Source organism: Seriola lalandi, unplaced genomic scaffold (assembly GCF_002814215.2).
Source record: "Seriola lalandi dorsalis isolate HSWRI2012SDOR001 ecotype SW California unplaced genomic scaffold, Sedor1 jcf7180002054188, whole genome shotgun sequence".
Lineage (NCBI taxonomy): Eukaryota > Metazoa > Chordata > Actinopteri > Carangiformes > Carangidae > Seriola > Seriola lalandi.
The window spans coordinates 614444-633523 of record NW_019524741.1 but is presented as its reverse complement, the minus strand read 5'-3'; the positions used below and the strand labels follow the sequence as shown (position 1 = coordinate 633523).

The following is a 19080-nucleotide window of genomic DNA, read 5'->3' as shown; positions in this document are numbered from 1 at the left end:
TTATTATACTATGACGTTTTTATGACATTTTATGCCTCACTATATTATGAAGTTTCTTTGACATTTTTTGACTCTTTATATTTTTTTCACATTTTTATGCCTTACATTACATTGATGTTTTTACTACATTTTATGCCTCACTAAACTATAACATTTTTTGACATTTTTATGCCTTACTATACTATGACATTTGTTTTCACATTTTTATGCCTTACTAAACTATGACATTTTTTGACCTTTTTATGTCTTACTATACTATGACGATTTTTCATGTTTCTTTGACATTTTATGCCTCACTAAACTATGACACTTTTGGATGCTTTTAAGTCTTATTATACTATGACGTTTTTATGACATTTTATGCCTCACTATACTATGAAGTTTCTTTGACATTTTTTGACTCTTTATATTTTTTTCACATTTTTATGCCTTACATTACATTGATGTTTTTACTACATTTTATGCCTCACTAAACTATAACATTTTTTGACGTTTTTAAGCCTTACTATACTATGACGTTTTTTCCACATTATAATGCCTTATTATATTATAATGTTTTTTAACATTGTTATCCCTCCTTATACCAAGACGTTCTTTTAAGTTTTATGCCTTACCATACTATGACATTTTTTGACGTTTTTAAGCCTTACTATTTTATGACATTTTTCACATTTTTATGCCTTACTATACTATGGCGTTTTTTTTCACATTTTTATGCCTTACTATACTATGACGTTTTTATGACATTTTATGCCTCACTATACTATGACATTTTTTTTACCTTTTTATGCCTCACTATACTATGACATTTCTTTGACCTTTTTATGCCTCACTATACTATGACATTTTTTTTGTTTTGAAGTCTTACTACACTATGACGTTTTTATGACATTTTATGCCTTATTATATTTTTTTCACATTTTTATGCCTTACAATACATTGATGTTTTTACTACATTTTATGCCTTACCGTACTATGACATTTTTGGATGTTTTTAAGCCTTACTTAGTATGACGTTTTTTTTTGTTTTTAAGTCTTACTATACTATGACGTTTTTATGACATTTTATGCCTCACTATACTATGACATTTTTTGACATTTTTTGCCTCATTATATTATTATTTTTTGTAATATTGTTATCCCTCCTTATACCAAGACATTCTTTTAAGTTTTATGCCTTACCGTACTATGACATTTTTTGACGTTTTTAAGCTTTACTCTACTGTGACATTTTTAATGTTTTCAAGCCTTACAATAAACTGATGTTTTTATGACATTTTATGCCTTACTATACTATGACATTTTTATGTGTTTTCTATTCTAATTCTCTTTGTTTGTATAGGGTTTTCTAAATAATTTCTTATTGAATTTAGACATACATGTCTATCTTTTATATTTACATATATAATATAGATACAGACTGAGAGGCTTTGAGATTGATATATATTCATAAACTTAGGTCTATATTACAAACAGACATACTAAAATACGTGTTTCTGTTCGGTAGACATATATATCAATATATGATATTCTTGCAATTTCTAAAAGGTTTCATATGTAATTTTTACATATACAGGCTATCCTTTAAATACATATATGATTTTACTTCATATGTACACATATATAATATATGGAGATTCAAGACACGTACATACATTACATTTGCATATGCGCATTCCTGAATGTAAATTCAGATCTTATATGTTAATAAACCGTTGATGCCACCCCTCCATTTGTTTTGGATAAACAACAAAGCTAGTCAACTCACAACCCTTTGATATAGGTTTCTATGAGCTGTAAATCAGCAAATATTTATTTTTATCTTCTCAGAGTGTTCATTTTGACTATTTAGAGGCCGAAGGGGTGAAAGTATTTCAACACAAAAAGCAAATGGAAGAGAAAAATCCCCAAAAAGTGAAATTTCTTTTTCCTTTACTCATTAATCATGTCATAACTCCTCAGATGGTAACTTCATGGGGGAACTGGACCCTCAGGTTGAGCACCAGTTGATGACATATAATCCCATTCTCAAAAAATGCAAGCAGCTGTAACACACCCTACCACATCTATTACTGCTGTCGGGGTCTCTCTTAATCTACCTGATTAATCAGAGCAAGATGGTTAAATGCCATAAAATACTGCACTGTACAAGAAAACTCAGTTGTGTATGAATCCACGAGTGTCCAGAGTGCCCACTAGTGATCCCTTATGTTTTTGGTTTTGATTGACTCTCACACTCAGTTGTAAAGATAAATGTCAGTTTTTGCAGTTAATTCTACAAATGTCACAGTATGTGTTCTGCGCCAGAGTCAGAATTTTTTAAAAGGGCATGTGAGCATACGTCTGGTCTGACAAGGCTTTTAATGAAAGTACAACTCAACATGTGAGTTCTGTTGGGAAATAGTCTTTAATGCCAGAACCAGGAGATTTATGGGAAGGCCCTTCTTTCATCTGTTATCAATAAAGTTTTCTGAGCTAATTATTGATGGATAATTGTATTTATCACTTTCTAATCAATCATACACAATCACTCTCACACTTCAAGGTCTTAATAACACTCTCAGGCTTTCATTTTGAACCTCTATACTGCAATTGCACTATTGCTTCTGTTGTAATGGCAAACCCATCTAAACGTCTGACTTCTCATTTTGTCAATTCAACAAACTATATATAGAGTTGCAAGAACCCAGAATACACTACATAAATAAGTGTACCTACCAATCTTTAATCATAATCATGTAAAATATTATTATAGAGCTGGTGTAAAAAATACTGTTTAACTATGTACTTAATTAACTAACTATATTTACATGTAAAATGATTTTATTCCAACACATTTTTGTCTTTTAATATGACCTTCCTGTTATAATGATTCAACATTTCGTTTAAGTGGGTCAAGATCACTGTGTAAAAAGAAACTAAATGCAATAATAAAATCTATAAGGGCACCTCTGACCACACATAGGCCTATGTATAGGTATAAAAAAGACTCCCAAAACAATACATTTGACACACGTAGCCTATTCACCTCTATGAGAACACTGGAGATTATCAGAGTTAATTAGGTTGTGCGGTTCATTAGGTCGTTGAGTAGGACAGACAATAAGCCTCCCTCCCTCCTCCTCCTCCTCCTCTTCCTCCTCCCTCAATCGTGCTATATAAATGAGAAAGCTCCAGTTCCTCCCGATGTGAGCCCCAATGAGTTTCTGAGTTTTCACGTCTTATTTATCGTGGATTTCGTTGTTAAAAGCGAGAAGGCCAGTGTGAGGAGGATGCTGTCAGTGTCACTCATCTATACCGGACAATTTACTTGTTAGAAAGAACGTGGAAATTGACAACTCTGAAACAGTTGCTACTGGATTTTTACGCATTTTTCGTATCGCTTTTATTCAACTTTCAAAATCATATTTTGGTCTTCTGAGATCCACCCGGACACTCCGTTTCCACTGAGCCGCAATGTGTGCGCGCCTGCCGGCGTGGTTGTGCCTGCTGCTCGGCCTCCTGCCTCTGGAAATCCAGTCCCGGGCTTTGACTCTGCAGAGCCTCTCTCACAGACACAGGTAGCACTGCCTCACTGAGCATTTACAATCTGAAGCCTATGTATACTGTTTCAGCTGAAGCTGGAAACTGAGACATCTGACTTTTGGAATAAAACTGTAATATTTTTTTAGAATTAAAGTTTAATATAAGTTATTATGTGGCTTCCTTTGGCAAAATGTGATTCAGGGTGTCCTTTTTATTATAAAAGAAGGAAAACCATAACAAACACCAAAACACAAAGCCTTTATTTCACGATATTTCTGTGATGATGTAATTTTTGGTGCTAAAATAGTAGTTTTTGGTTATGGTCAAACTAAACAAGATATTTGAAATGTCACCTTGGGCTCTGGGAACCTCTGATGGGCATTTCATTCTACGTTTACACTAAATAATTGATCGATTAATCAAAGGTTAAACATTAAAGGTTTGCATCTTGCCGTCTGGCAGTCATTAATGTGAGAAAAGAGTCCAGTAGCAGAGTGAGGTAATTCCTCTCAGCAGCAGGAGGTGAGACAGAGGTGAGGCTGATTTAGTGGGATTTGGGACAAGGATACATGTCATGCGCATACCGAGGGGCCAAGCAGCAAACAAGCCACAGACTAAGTATGGTACTCTACAACAACAAACACACACACACACAGACACACACACACACACACACTCCACAGACAGCAGCTTGTACAGTAGCTTGTGATAATGTGGGACGCAGACCTGCCTACATCTTGTGACTGAGCGCTGCAGGCACAGCAGACCACTTTTTAAATGTCACATGCAGACCCATACTTTATCAGTGTATTTTCCATTAGCCTCTCTGCTCCGGTGAAACAAGACTTTTTGCTGCATTATTTTGTGTTTTATGTGTGTGAGAAAGAGTAGGGAGGAGGTGTGAGTCTTACATAATAGGGATTTCTCTATTAGTACACTGTAATCCCTTATTACTATGAATACAGTTGGCTCACGGTTTAAGTGCCAAAGAGAGTATTAAGTAAAGTTGGATATTTAAATAGTGGAAGGTAAAGAAGCATCAAGACCTTCTTTACTATAGCAATAAAAAATTATTCAATGTAATATGTATTTATCTCTGCATACATGTTATACAGTAGGCCTATTATTTTCTCAAATTGTTATTTCTGCATTATGGGTTTCTTTTATTGGACTCCCTTATGGTATTTCATTTTGAATACGAAAAAGGGGCTTTATAAAGGATTTATTGGCTGTGGCACTGGCTAATGTAGGAAAGGAGAGGATCTCAGTGTGATTCAACACTGATGGATGTAACATAATACTGCCACTGGCACTTAATAAAATGCCTGGAAAGAAATACAAGAAGAAAGAAAGAAAAATTAAAGGATCCTGTAGTAATTTGGAGAAGACAGAGAAAAAGGGGGCAAAATACAATGAATAGACCCAGCAACAATGGCTAGTAGTGAAACAGTGGGGATCTGACAGGGACAAAAAGTTTTTTTTCCTTGCGCAAAGGAGTTTTGAGGAGTTACGACAGGAAGATGTGTGTTTGTGTGTGTGTGTGTGTGTGTGTGTGTGTGTGTGTGTGTGTGTGTGTGTGTGTGCGTGCGTGCGTGTGCATGTGTGTTTTGAGTTCCTCTGTGAAGAACCTCATGCTGTGCTCTAACTTGGGAGGAATGTTGAAGAAGCTCCTTTTGCTCTCAGGCTCTCCACAGGTTCACAACCTGGACTGCCATGCAATGGTACACACACACACACACACACACACACAGAGAGAGAGCGAGAGAGGTCATACTGGAGAGCACAAAATGGTGTTCACCTCAACTCATTCTGCGATCAATCATGCAGTGTTGCTTACAAACTGTTTTCATGTTCGGCCATTTCAGACAAGGAGGATCCTGCATGTGAAGAAACACCTGTAAACATCAGTGTATGAACGTCATTGAAATAGAGAATTTTACTCTGGTGGAGAGTAACAAATAAGGCTGACATCAGTTTATCAGTATTGTCAAAAAAAACAGTTAATACCTAAGATCTTCATGGCAGTGACAGTGAATATTAATGTAGCTGATAAAACAATCACACCACTAGGTCTATTTACTAGCTGCTCTTGAATTTGTACCACACCATCTTCCTCAGCAGATTCAGCTTGTTCATGGATTTGTGGATGTTCAAATTTTTATGCCTCTTTGCACTTTAAGGAAAAACTGTATGTCAGATGTCAAGATTTATGTGATGTGATGAAAAACTCCACATCAGCTAAATTTTTCTCAACTGCAATTTTCAAGATCAAGGATGAACTTTGTGTATGAAAGGGGTTTTGGTGTCTTTCAGTTCATTGTCTTGGTTTTACAACACAATACCTGTTTAGTTCTATATCACCACTCTCAGTCTCACTGTCAGTTCAAGCAGAAGGCAGCTGATTTCAGCAGAAACACTTGGATAAACCCACTACACCTGCCCACCCCCACATGGCACACAGACAAAGTTAGCAATGAGTTGGTGAACGTAGCAGAGCGTTTAGCAGTTCAAATATTTCTTTCAGAAGTTGGTGGAGAGCAAAATAGAACAAAAAAGGAGAGTGAACTTCAACTTACATTCATCAGGTGTCCAAAAACAAATGAATGCTAATGTATCTCTGTATCTGCTGTATGTGAATTAGGTAAAGTGTTCACTAAGAATCATCATCTCAATATCAACTTGAAAGGTGATAATTGCTTACTGGTGCTTGTGTCAGATGCTCCTGAATGGCCACAAAAATCAATTTATGGAAAATGGCCCCAAAATGATTAAAAAATATTAATGCACATGAGAATCTGATTACAGTTTATTAACAGCTTTTCTCTCTTTTATTTTGAGTAAATAATATTGAAATATAATTTGTATAATTCCATTGATATGATAGGCTTAGATATCCTTGCACTGGGAGGCACCTCAGTGCCAACTGCCTTTCCCTTCAGAGACAACTGTGTTTTAAACCTCACCACAGGTAGCCATTTAACCATGTGTGTGTGTGTGTGTGTGTGTGTGTGTGTGTGTGTGTGTGTGTGTGTGTGTGTGTGTGTGTGTGTAGGAGAGAGATAGAGACAGTGGATGAGTGCACCTACTCTAGGTGTGAGCATGCACACATCGTACATTGTAAGTAAGTGTTTGCACATATGAATGAGCATCTTTTTGTGTTGGTAAATCTTGTTTGTGGCCAGGCAGTCACATGTCACTTGCACGTTTGTGTTCAGTAATGCCATGCCAACCAACATTTTGCCAGTGTGTGTGTGCATGTGTGTTTGTGTGTGTGGGACTTCGGTCCAGTGCTGCTAGAATTCAGCATCCATTTAAACAATACAAAGCTAATAGAGTTGGGCGATCTCAAAAGCTTTCAGTCACCGGTATAACTCACAATAGTGAGTTGGTCATGGAGTGGGATGAGTGAATGAGTGTGTGTGTGTGTGTGTGTGTGTGTGTGTGTGTGTGTGTGTGTGTGTGTGTGTGTGTGTGTGTGTGTGTGTGTGTGTGTGTGTATGTTGGCAGTAAGAGCCCAAGGTGTCCAGCCAGAAGAGTGATCAGAATACCAGTCAGGATCAGTTACAGGATAAAGATCATATGGTGTTCTGGCCCACTTCTCACACCAAACAAACACAAACATTATCCCGCTCCATCCCTTTATTTTTTGTTTCTCATGAATAGCCAACAGAGGGATATGGGAGTTGCGTGCGCAGACACACAAACACACAAACACACACACACACACACACACACACAAAGTGATTTTCTGTTTTGCAGGACATCATGTAGACGCTGTTGGCAGTTATGTCAGGAGATGAATATACTTGTGCTAAGTGAAGGCTTTTTTCAGATAGATTCACTTGATTCTGTGAGCATTGTAAAAAAAAAAAAAAAAACAGATTATCATTTAACATGCTACACTGAGTGTAACGTGTAGTGCGCCGAGTGCCCTTTGTCCCGTGCTACTTTACATTATCTATACCAAGTATTGTGTAATGTCTGACTGACTCTGTCCAGCAGTTGAACTCTTGAATGTAGAGCGAGAGAGAGAGAGCGAGAGAGAGAGAGAAAAAGAGAGAGAGAGAGGGAGAGAGAGAAAGAGAGAGAGAGACAAGGGATGAATGAAAACGAAAAAAGGTATTTTGACACCGTGAGAAAAAAAAGAGGCTAGACAGCGGGGAGATACTTAAAGAAAGTACTTAAAACAAACTCAAGAGGAGTGGAAGTGGAGCCTCTTACCACCAACCACATTGTGCTCCGTGGTTGTCGCTCTCCCCTTCTGCTTCTCCCTCCCCTGTTGTAAGATTCGTCAGCTCAGACACTGTTAGTGATTAATGGGAAATATTATTTTTTAGCTAGGTTGGTGATGGGATGGATGGCATGCTTATGTCAGTTGGTTGTTGACACAGTCAGTTTAAGCCACTTTGGTCTGGGTAGGTGCAACAACAACCTCTAGGGGTCACTAATGGGCATTTTAGACTGTTTAAAGTGTTTAAAATTTCAATTATTGATTAAGAGACATGTACAAGAAACAGCTTGTCAATCTTTAACTGCATTTTGTAGGTCCACGTTAAGATGAGTAAGCAGTACTCAGTTGTCTCAATTTTTCAAGAAAACACTTTTTTAGGGGATATACTTTTTCAGATGAGAGGATCAATGTCAGTTTTATTTCAGTGCATTCAATACATACATAGGTCTGGGATGTGTTTACCATAGCTGTTTATCAAGAGTAGAAATAAAAACTGGTGGCATAGATTCGAGTTGTTTGCAAAATATTGGGGGATCTCAGCTGAACACATGATTAGCATCAACATTGTCTGAGATAGCACCTCAAGTTAGAAGTTCCTCTTTACTTTAAAAGCTAACCAAATGTGTTAGTTTTGCTGTAACAAAATAACATTGACATATAACCTTTTGAGCTGAAGTGGCAGCCTTGTCCACAAAGAGTTGCTATTGACACATCCAACAGTTATGGAGCAACATTATCATTAATATGAAATAGTGTTTCCGCCCAACGTGGGGGAACGGTCACGGTTTGATAAGGGTTAGGAAACGATTGTGGTTTGGGCTAAAATAAGTACTTCCTAAAGATTAGAGGACATTTGTTATCATGGCTACTATAATAAATGTGTTTATGGTTGTGAAACGGTCATGGATGGAAAGAATGTTCACACATGAAACGAACAACGGTCTCCTGCGTAAATGTCCTGTGTTTTGTCGACCCATCCATCCACCCCAACCTCCTGTTCCTAATGCAGACTTTGTTGCTCTATATACTATGTCATCTGACTTCCCTCCTGTGCTCCACTCACAATTGCTACAGCCAGTAGAGGTTACCTAACAATAAACGTTTGTATGCATTGAAATAAGCTGCTAACCTTGATCCATGCTGTCGTTTTTTACAGGACAGTCTCAGTGCACTTATGTTTGTACAACCAAAAAGTGTATGATGTTGTTTGCCGCTTTGTAAAGTATCACATAAACCCACAAAGTGAACTCATTTTGCTGGACTCACATCATATGGTCCCAGGTATTCTGAAGTGTTAAATATACCATAGTAGGTACCACCAGCTTTCTGTAGATAGAGTCTGCTTGTCCCCAAATAGGCAGAGACTGACAGATCACACATAGACAGTGCAATCGTAAGTGTAAGGCAAGCTGGTACATTATAATGAACAACAGACACACTATCAGACACAGAGACAGTGCAGCTGGATAAGTCAGCTACAGAAGTGGACACCCACCTGCTCACCACCCTCTGTCTATCTCTCCTTCTATCTGTCCTTCTCACTTTCTCTTTCAATCCACTCTTTCTCTTTTTGGTCCCTTGAAAAAAAAAAGGAGAGGCCACAGATTGAGTCCAGTGGACATTCCTGCAGTATAAGCCTGACTCCCCAAGAGGCATTTCATCTTGTTGTAGCGATCCAGTTTCTCTCAGAAACCTAAGCAGGTGACACGCGCATGACTGCCCAGCATCATATGCGAATGCGCTGTATGTGTGTGTGTGTGTGTGTGTGTGTGTGTGTGTGTGTTTGTTGTACTGCTTTTGCATTGCATCTAAACTGTTTCTCTCTCCTTCTCTGTATCACAGGTTGAGTTTACCCAGAACATACAAATACCCAAAGTCTTCTCACACCACCATCATGCCTATTGTGTCTGATCTCACTGTTGCCACTGACAACCACATCACCCAGGGAGACAGAAATATCATCTGGAGGGCCCTGCTGCACAAAGAGCCCCCGCCAAGGTTGTCTGACCCGTTGCTTGACCAAAGCAACAGAATGCGGCGGGAAGCACCGGCCTGGCAGCGTGGGTCACGGGTTCGTCGTCATGCCATCATTGGCGGTGGGAGGGGCCACAGCCACTTGATGAGGGTGGGGTGTGTCCTGGGCACTTGTCAGGTTCAGAACCTCAGCCACCGTCTCTACCAGCTGATTGGACAGAGCGGGAGGGAGGACTCCTCCCCCATTAATCCTCGCAGTCCTCACAGTTACGGCTAAAACCACACCTCAAATCCAGCACAGACGCCTTTATTGACACATGTTGGCAAGTTAGTAACCCAGGTTCTTTGTTGCATCATTGACACGATTAGGGCCAGAAATAAGGCTTTGAAGTCAGACTGTTCCCAGATCTCAGCAATTATTTAGATGGGTACAATCATAACCTATAGGTATGATGGTCAACACTACAAATATGTGTTACGATAAACCAGAATTCCTTCATCATTGAACATTATGGCATTTTGTGCTGGCCACCACCAGTTTACTTCAGTGACACTAGAGTCATTGGTGTTTTGGCATTTATATAATAATAACCATTTAGAGAGTATATTATGTGGAAGGAAAACTGTGAACAAGAGAGTCCTCAGTCAAACTAGCCTACCCGACTAATGTCTGCTATCGTCATCAGTGGTGATCCTGCTGATCTGAATTTACCTGAGCTCCGAGCTAATCCAGCCTGCCTCTCAAAAGCACCTTCATCTCCCTCTGCGAACAAGTAGCTTTACTTTGGTGCAAACAGAAACCAAAAATAACCTCCAATCAAACCCAATTAACCCTTCACCCAAAACCCCACAGTGTGCACAATCAGCCAAAATAACCGCTAACCCTAATCCATGATCTGTCTGTGCACTTCTTAACGGACAGCTTGTCTCCAGTGTCTTAGCAAGTAAACCAGAGAGAGGACAGCTATGCTATAGGGTGCTTTTTACCTGTGAAGTGTAAATCGATTTTGCGTTATGTTTAATTTTGCCAGTATACATTGTGTTTTTGAGCCTTAATTGAGTTAATCATTTGTAAAGCCTTATAGTCCTTTGCCTTTCACCTGTCCAAATTAAGCATCACAGTGAATATTGACTATCAAAGTGATATTTAAAGTTTTATAGTCTTCTGCTTTTCTATGTGTGTGTAAGCTCAGCATAGCTCCAGTTTCAGTAGGTGCTCTTACAGGTCAAATGTTGATATGAATGCATGAAAGCACTTTATCCTCCTTTATATTCATTATGACTTGAATTTTAAAATGTGTTATTTACTTTTAAATTAATGAAACCATTTTGCTGTAAATATTCCACTTTACTAAATCTTCATGTTCATGTGAGAGCCCCTTCAAGGTACAAGTGTCCTTCTGTAAACCCTCTGTGATGCTTTCATCTAATACTTTGTTTTTACAACAGCAGCGTTGTAATAAAACTTCAGTCAAACTTTCCCATGTATTTTATGTTTTATCTAAAAGCAGTCTGAGGTGCAAGGTTGACCTTTTTTTTAAAATCACTGCTCACATAGTTTATGACTGGAAAATTTGTCTCACACCATGTTAGTGATAATGATTGTTAATCTGGGCTAATGTTCACACACACACACACACACACACACACACACAAACACACACGCACACACACACACACACACACACACACGCACAGACATTAGGAGGCCCTTGAGAGTAAAGTACAGGAAGTGAATAGTCCAAACCAATGCCACAGGTCAAGTTCACTATGACATTACATATCTGTATGTGACTCTCTCTCTCTCTTTTGTCTGTGTGTGTGTGTCCCATATGAACAGCCCTAAACACCATTCTCCTTTTCAAAAATGACAATGCTCACAGTTCAGTACAAAAGACCTTTAACTTCACTTAACAGTGTACAACACATTTTCCTTTAACCATTTAGTAAGAAATATTTTAACCTTGTAATATTAGAATTAAAATTCAATTAACATGACACACTGATTGATTGATAAATCAAAAAGACATGTCAAACAATAGTTTCAGGGTGTCACACTTGGTAAATGTGAGACATTTTCTCCACTGACTGACAGAACTAAGCAGCGAATCAAAACTGCAAAAGGCATTTTTGGATTTCAATTTATTCCAATGAATGGCAGCTGGCCTCAAAGTCAGGTTCATGAAATCGATATAGCAGAACCAGGGCTGATGTCTTTTTTATTCCACACATTCTTCTTCCTTGCTAACACCTGGCGCCTACATCACCCACAATGCAACTCAACTACTGACATTTTTCCTGGACATGGTATGTTATACTAGTAGCAGCTAATGTGGCCTGGAGCCACTAGCCCCAAGCAGAGATGAGGAGTGGGCTACAATGAAGCTCCCTTCTTTCTAACTCCACACCTGCAGATCTTTTCATTTCAAACTTGTAGACTTCAGACCAAAACCAGCACACAAAGACTTAAGAAAGATCAATTGAGGCAATTTATCAGATTTCACACAGCTTGTCTAAAGCCTCAACAAGGTTTGTACAACTTTTTTTCACATATGCAGTTGTATACCCAAGACCTGTAAAGAGACTTTGATGTAAAGCTTTCTCCTTTAACTTAAAAACATGGTAGCTTGTTGTGCTACTAACTTTACTGCAATCAGACAATAACCTAGGATTTTGGGGCAGCTTTTAAGGTGGCCAATCAGATTTCAGGTTGGACCAAGCCTCCACCACCCATAGTCACAACCCCGGCCTGAACAAACATAAATCTTTTGAAAGTTCAGGAGCTTTTCTTCATTTGTCTGGTGTGTGTGAACACAGACGTATTGATTTTTCAGCTTTGTAAATAGCTCTTGCTGTTCATTTTTTATTTTCTTGTGTTACACTTTTCACAGGGACAGAAAAACAAGAAAATATGATGCAAAACACTTTGTCGCTGTGTGTGTATCCAGGCGATGACCTCTCAAAGGGCAAGGGTATGGTTGCAAGCCGAAAGTAAAATTCTCTCAAATCCTGCACCAATCCACGAAATATCACATCACATTAAAAGTCCAATGTACATTGTTTACTGTGTGCTGAAGCAGATATTATGAAGACTTTCTTCTCATTCATACATTCAGTCCAAAGTGTGTGAGAGGGACACCTGGTGGCCTGCTGGGACTGATGCCAAACAGAGCGTCTGGTGGCTATAGACGACTGGCAGGAATCAACAACAAATTGGGAGGACTGTCAGGACTGCTCAGCAAACCGTTTGTGTGTGTGTGTGTGTGTGTGTGTGTGTGTGTGTGTGTGTGTGCGTGTGTGCGTGTGTGCGTGTCTTTGATCCAACTGACAGTAAACCAGGAAATTTGATACTGAGAAATCATCAGTCAATTCCTGTTGTTTGTTTTATACAATGTGGTCGATACCCAGATATGTGTATCCATGAACGCAAGACTCCTTTTATTTGATTTTGTTCTATGTACAGATGTTTTGTTATGTTGCAGCCTTATGCTCAAATAAATAAAAATGATTTTCCCTCATCAATCTACACACAATACCCCATAATGACGAAGTAGATTTCTTTTTTTTTTTTATTTGCAAATTTATAAAAAAGGAAAAACTGAAATATCACATTGACATAAGTATTCAGACCTTTTTGTTATGACACTTGCCTCCTATTTCTCTTCATTATCTTTGAGATGTTTCTTCACCTTGATTTTGGTAAATGCAACTGATGGGACCTGATTTGGAAGGCACACACGTATCTATATCAGGTCTCACAGCTGACAATGCATATCACAGCAAAAACCAAGCCATGAGGAGGAAGGAACTGCCTGCAGATCTGAGGAACATTTCTTCTGCATTGAAGGTTCCCAAGAGCACAGTGGCCTCCATATTTCTTAAATGGAAGACGTTTGGAGCAACCAGGACTCTGTATAGAGCTGACCACCAAACCAAACTGAGCAATTGGGGAAGAAGGGCATTGGTAGGATAGGTGACCAAAAACCCAATGGTCACTCTGGCTGAGCTCCAGAGATCCTGTGTGGAGATGGGAAAAACATCCAGAAAGAAACCCATCACTGTAGCTCTCCACTGATCTGAGCTTTATGGCAGAGAGAGAGCGGCCAGACGAAGCCTCTCCTCAGTGACAGTTTGCAAAAAAAAAGCAACTCAAAGAGTCTCAGATTGTAAGAAACAAGATTCTCTGATATGATGAAACCAAGACTGAACTATTTGGCCTCAATTCTAAGCATTATGTCTGGAGGAAACCAGGCAGCGCTCATCACCTGCCCAACACCTGCCCAACACCATCCCAGCACTGAAGCTTGGTGGTGGCAGCATCATGTTGTGGGGGTGTTTTTCAGCAGCAGGGACTGGGAGACCAGTTGGGTTTTAGGGAAAACTGAATGGAGCACAGTACAGAGAGATCCTTAATTAAAATCTGGTCCAGAGCTCAGGACCTCAGACTGGGCCAAAGCTTCACCTTCCAACAGGACAATGACCCTATGCACACAGCCAAGACAACGCAGGAGTGGCTTCGGGCCAACGTTGTGAATGACCTTGAGTGACCCAGCCTTGACTTGATTTCAATCAAACATCCCTGGAGAGACCTGAAACTGGCTGTCCACCAGTAATCCTCGTCCAACCTGATAGAGCCTGAGAGGATCTACAGAGAAGAATGGCAGAAAGTCTTCAAATCCAGGTGTGCAAAGCTTGACACTTCATACCCAGAAGACTTTATGTCAATGTGATATTTCACTTTCGCTATATTCACTTTGTCATTATGGGGCATTGAGTGTAGATTGATGAGGGAACCTTTTTTTAAATCTATTTCAGCATAAGGCTGCAACATACAAAATAACAAAATGTGAAAAAAATTGAAGGGGTCTGAACACTTGCTGAACGCACTGTTTGTCTCATTTACTTTTCATGTGTGTAGATATACAGTACATATAGGTCAAAATATAGATAACAGGTGTACTTAACAAACTGTATGTGACAAGTACACAGGTTTTGAAGAAATAGTGTAAAAGTGCTTTTTTCAATAATAATAATAATAATAATAATAATAATAATAACAATAATAATAATAATAATAATAATAATAATGTTCAATAACATTAATAATAAAATATATGATATGGTTAAAATGATCAATTAAAGTATGAAACAAAGAACTACTGAGTCATTCTACATCAGTACAAACAGAAAACCTGTTGATTATTAAAAAAAACTCTTCCTGGGATGGACACACACACACACACACACACACACACACACACAAACAAACACACAAACACACACACACATACTCAAAGCCAAGGTTGAACACAGTGTACCCCATTAGGTGAGGTTTGGTTAAAGTGTGACTGGACATTGGTGTACCCTGTACGTACGCCTACAGTCCAGGTCAAAAACATTATTGTTTAAACCGGCAGGGTATATATGGGCAGGGAAGCGTGCAGTCAGCTCCAAAGGACAACACAGCAGCTGCAAAGATTTCATCTGTCAGCCATGAGGGTCATCAGCATTGTATGGATACATTTTTTGAAATAATTTTTTCATAATTGTATAAGCATTTATGTTATGCATCTATGTAAAGCCTGAAGGTGTTTTCTGCTCTCGTTGTTATTTCAAATGCAGGGTCCAGACCCATCTCTGGCATATCGGCCAAATTTGGAGAAGAATGAACACAAAGAGAAGGAAGAATACAGAAACTTTGAGGTAAGCATTCAAAGCCTATCTTCAGCACATGACACTTATTTAATGCTACATTAAATAAGTGTCAAAGCTACAAAGAGGGGGGCTTTGCTTCACCTCTTCAGCCTGCACTGATGTACCTTCTCTGATCCACAGTTTTGCAATATACCAAAATTTCATTTTATTTTCAAAACATTACTGAGTCATAGTAAGTTTTGACAGTAATGCAGACATTGCAGACGTCCAGTATCACTGGTTGGCTGTTGTCATATGTGGCACAAAAAAGCAGTTCATGTCATCCTATGCAAAAATGCATTTTGATTTCACACGGTCTTTATTTTATAAAACAAGGTTAAGTGTAATGCTGCTGTAAGTGTATTGGCGTGTATCATATATGTGTTTTTCAGACTGGAAGCCTTATTGACCGTGTCTTCAGCACATATAAGTTGATGCACACCAACCAAACCCTGGACTTTGTAAAGCATAAGGTGAGCGAATCTGAAGTGAGCGGGTGATCCTGTCAGACTGAGCAAACAAATGTCATCTGGTCCTCTGAAGTGAAAGCTAAAGTTCTGTTTGGAACAAACGTTGTTTAATTGACCTGATTTCAAATCTCCGAAAGGTTACACAGGGACATTTTCCTGTTTTATATAAGCGACCTGAAGGAGATCCAGCTGTGGTGACCTACTCTGGGTTTGTTTTCAGGCCTTTGTGGGATATTGGAAGATGTTGGTACTACTGAAAGAGAGAATGCCCTTTTAGTATAGTGGAACAAGTAGAATATGTGGTCACAAGTCTTCTATTTCTGTTCACACATATGGTTACTCTCAGAAACACATACAGTAGATGGGACTCATTTGAGTAAACATTAAGCAATTCAAACACCTCCCCAGTAATGATGTGACTCTTACCTCCCTGCAGCACTCTGAATGGACCAGCTGCAACCACGCTCAGATGGGGATGATGGATGCCATCATGTCTCTGGACCAGCTGGTGGACGAGTCTGATCCTGATGTGGACTTCCCCAACTCCTTCCACGCCTTCCAGACTGCTGAGGGCATCCGCCAAGCACACCCAGACAAAGGTACCATACAGGGAAACAGAAACACACGTATACGTGCTGTACTGTAAGTTTGGTAAATACTGTATCTGTATTTACTGTCCGTCCTCAGACTGGTTCCAGTTGGTGGGTCTGATTCATGATGTTGGGAAGATTATGGCTCTTTGGGATGAACCCCAGGTAGGAGACAGGTTCAACCCAGGGAAAGATGGTATTGAAGCTCCATCATGAACAACCTCACTGAGGAATAGTTCAATTTCTGACCTTAATGTCACCCTTTTTTAGATTTATTTTTATTGTCTTCTTCTAAGCATTTTCAAGCCTTCTCAATAATCTCAGTTGTTTTTATTACTCTTTTTACAATCTTTTTGTCTCTTTATACGAGGCACATTTAAACTATGTTTTGATAAGGGGTTAGCATTATTACCATCTAACTTTATATCATATATATGATAGATATAATTAATTGTTTGTGTCTCTGTACTCTACAGTGGGCTGTAGTGGGCGACACCTTCCCTGTGGGATGCAAACATCAAAACTCAATCGTGTTCAGAGACAACACCTTCCTGGATAATCCAGATGACAAAAACCCCAGCTACAAGTTGGTATTCTCATATTAGTTTATCAACATCTGTGAGTGAAGCTCTCTTTGTTGGTTATCCTGGTTAATTTAAATATGCACCCCATCCCTTACAGTAGTCACTTCTTTAACCCTCCTTTATGTCAAATTTGACCTGAACATTTTACTAACCAATTTACTTCAGGATTTAATGTGTGTAGTCAATAATCCACCAGTTTTAATGAATGGAACAAAGTACAATGACGTTTTGTCTTTGAATGTAATGTCATTAAATCTGCTCTGCTACACTACTATTAGCGAAAACAATAGCCATGTTGTTTTAATGTGCAGGGAGCCGATTGATTTTTTTTTCTCTCTCTTCAGTACAGAATATGGGATCTATGAACCTAACTGTGGACTCAACAATGTCCTCATGTCCTGGGGCCATGATGGTAGGGGAGGTCATCATATTCACACACACAAATAATCCCAGCTGTAACACATCACACACACATCCATCCATCCATCACTACTTTTGAAATAATTTGTGTACTGCCATTGAAGTGCCTGAACCCCTGCACTGTTGCCTTTAGAGTATCTCTACAGAGTTATGAAGTTCAACAACTGCTCGATCCCAGAGGAGGTGAGTAAGTTATTACAAATAATCATTGTTAAATGTGAAGGAGTGAAAGCCGTTATAAGTATCCCTCACGTCTTGACTGGTCAGATACAGTGCAACCCTTCGATTTTTTCATATTTTGTTATGCCGCAGTCTTGAGCTAAAATTGTTTAAAATAATTTTTTCCTTCATCAATCTACACCCAATACTCCATAATGACAAAAAAAAGGAATTTTAGAAATTTAGTTAATTTGTTAAAAAGGAAAAACTGAAATATCACATTGACATAAGTATTCAGGCACTTTGATATGTAGATGTTTCTACACCTTGATCTTTTTCTGCCTCTCTACAGGGGTTGTACATGATTCGCTTCCATTCGTTCTACCCCTGGCACTCCCATGGAGACTACATGCACCTGTGCAATGACAAAGACCTGCGTACGCGGCCCTGGGTCCAAGAGTTCAAGTGAATATCTTCTTCTTTCATATTCACATTATCCTTCTCACCATTTTGACCTGAAGCTGCATCTTCCATCCTCTCCACAGTAAATTCGACCTGTACACAAAGACCACTGATCTTCCCGATGTCGACAAGCTGAAGCCCTACTACCAGTCTCTGATCGACAAGTACTGTCCTGGAATACTGAAGTGGTGAAATGTGTAATTCTGTAATGATTCGACATACTGTTGATTTATACTATAGCTGGACTTCCTGTACACACATTCGTTATCAATGAATATAGTTCTATCAAGTTTCAAACTACTCAGAATATATCCTGAGTAACTGAATATTTTATCTTGTGTATACTGACAAGTTCTTAAAATTACACAGATGTATATGTATATATATAACACTCACCATTATTATACAGTTTCAAAAAAAATTTACAGAAAAGCATTTTTATTTTATTGGATTTTAATATTATAAAAACATTTTTAAAGTACTATAATGTTTTCATTTTTGAAACAAAAGACACATTTGTGGAAAAGAAAGTGCAGAGTTGTTTTAGTTCTTTACATACAGCAATAGAGGCAAGTGACCACAGTGAGAGAGACACACACACACACACACACACACACACACACACACAAACACACACACACACACACACACACACACAGTGGCATAGTAACATGAACAAGACTGAACCCACCTTACATTTTAAATTCTATATTTTTCTCTACTGTCATTCAACATGATTTGATCTTATGATTATATTTCACTTATGAGTTCAGCATAAAAGTCAGACCCAACGAGGTTTTAAAATATATAAACACCTGGCAATATGTGTTGAATTAAAACCAATGACCCAAAGTGATTAGGCCATTGGTTTCTGATGTAGACAGCTGATATATGAACAAAGTACTGCGGTAAAGTGTAGGTGATATAAGGCAAATAAACTTTTTTTTCAAATAGAAATATACAAAGAACAA

The 19080-nt window shown here is 38.7% G+C and overlaps 2 protein-coding genes across 3 annotated transcripts; both read left to right on the top strand.

Annotated features, from left to right (window-relative positions):
* The first annotated feature begins 3205 nt into the window (after nucleotides 1-3205).
* Nucleotides 3206-11210, top strand: adm2b (adrenomedullin 2b). The gene is made up of 2 exons (XM_023403943.1): nucleotides 3206-3560; nucleotides 9599-11210. The coding sequence occupies exons 1-2, from the start codon at nucleotides 3457-3459 to the stop codon at nucleotides 10005-10007; spliced, it is 513 nt and encodes a 170-aa protein (XP_023259711.1). The 5' UTR covers nucleotides 3206-3456; the 3' UTR covers nucleotides 10008-11210.
* A 3883-nt stretch (nucleotides 11211-15093) lies between these two features.
* On the top strand, nucleotides 15094-19080 carry miox (myo-inositol oxygenase). 2 transcript variants are annotated; one of them, XM_023403940.2, is made up of 10 exons: nucleotides 15098-15241; nucleotides 15353-15433; nucleotides 15817-15897; nucleotides 16331-16493; nucleotides 16582-16649; nucleotides 16961-17070; nucleotides 17413-17480; nucleotides 17622-17671; nucleotides 18000-18112; nucleotides 18193-19080. In XM_023403940.2, the coding sequence occupies exons 1-10, from the start codon at nucleotides 15155-15157 to the stop codon at nucleotides 18299-18301; spliced, it is 930 nt and encodes a 309-aa protein (XP_023259708.2). In that variant the 5' UTR covers nucleotides 15098-15154; the 3' UTR covers nucleotides 18302-19080. The 2 variants fall into 2 exon arrangements, with proteins under 2 accessions (XP_087029505.1, XP_023259708.2); XM_087173379.1 differs by lacking the exon at nucleotides 15817-15897 and having other exon boundaries at nucleotides 15094-15241.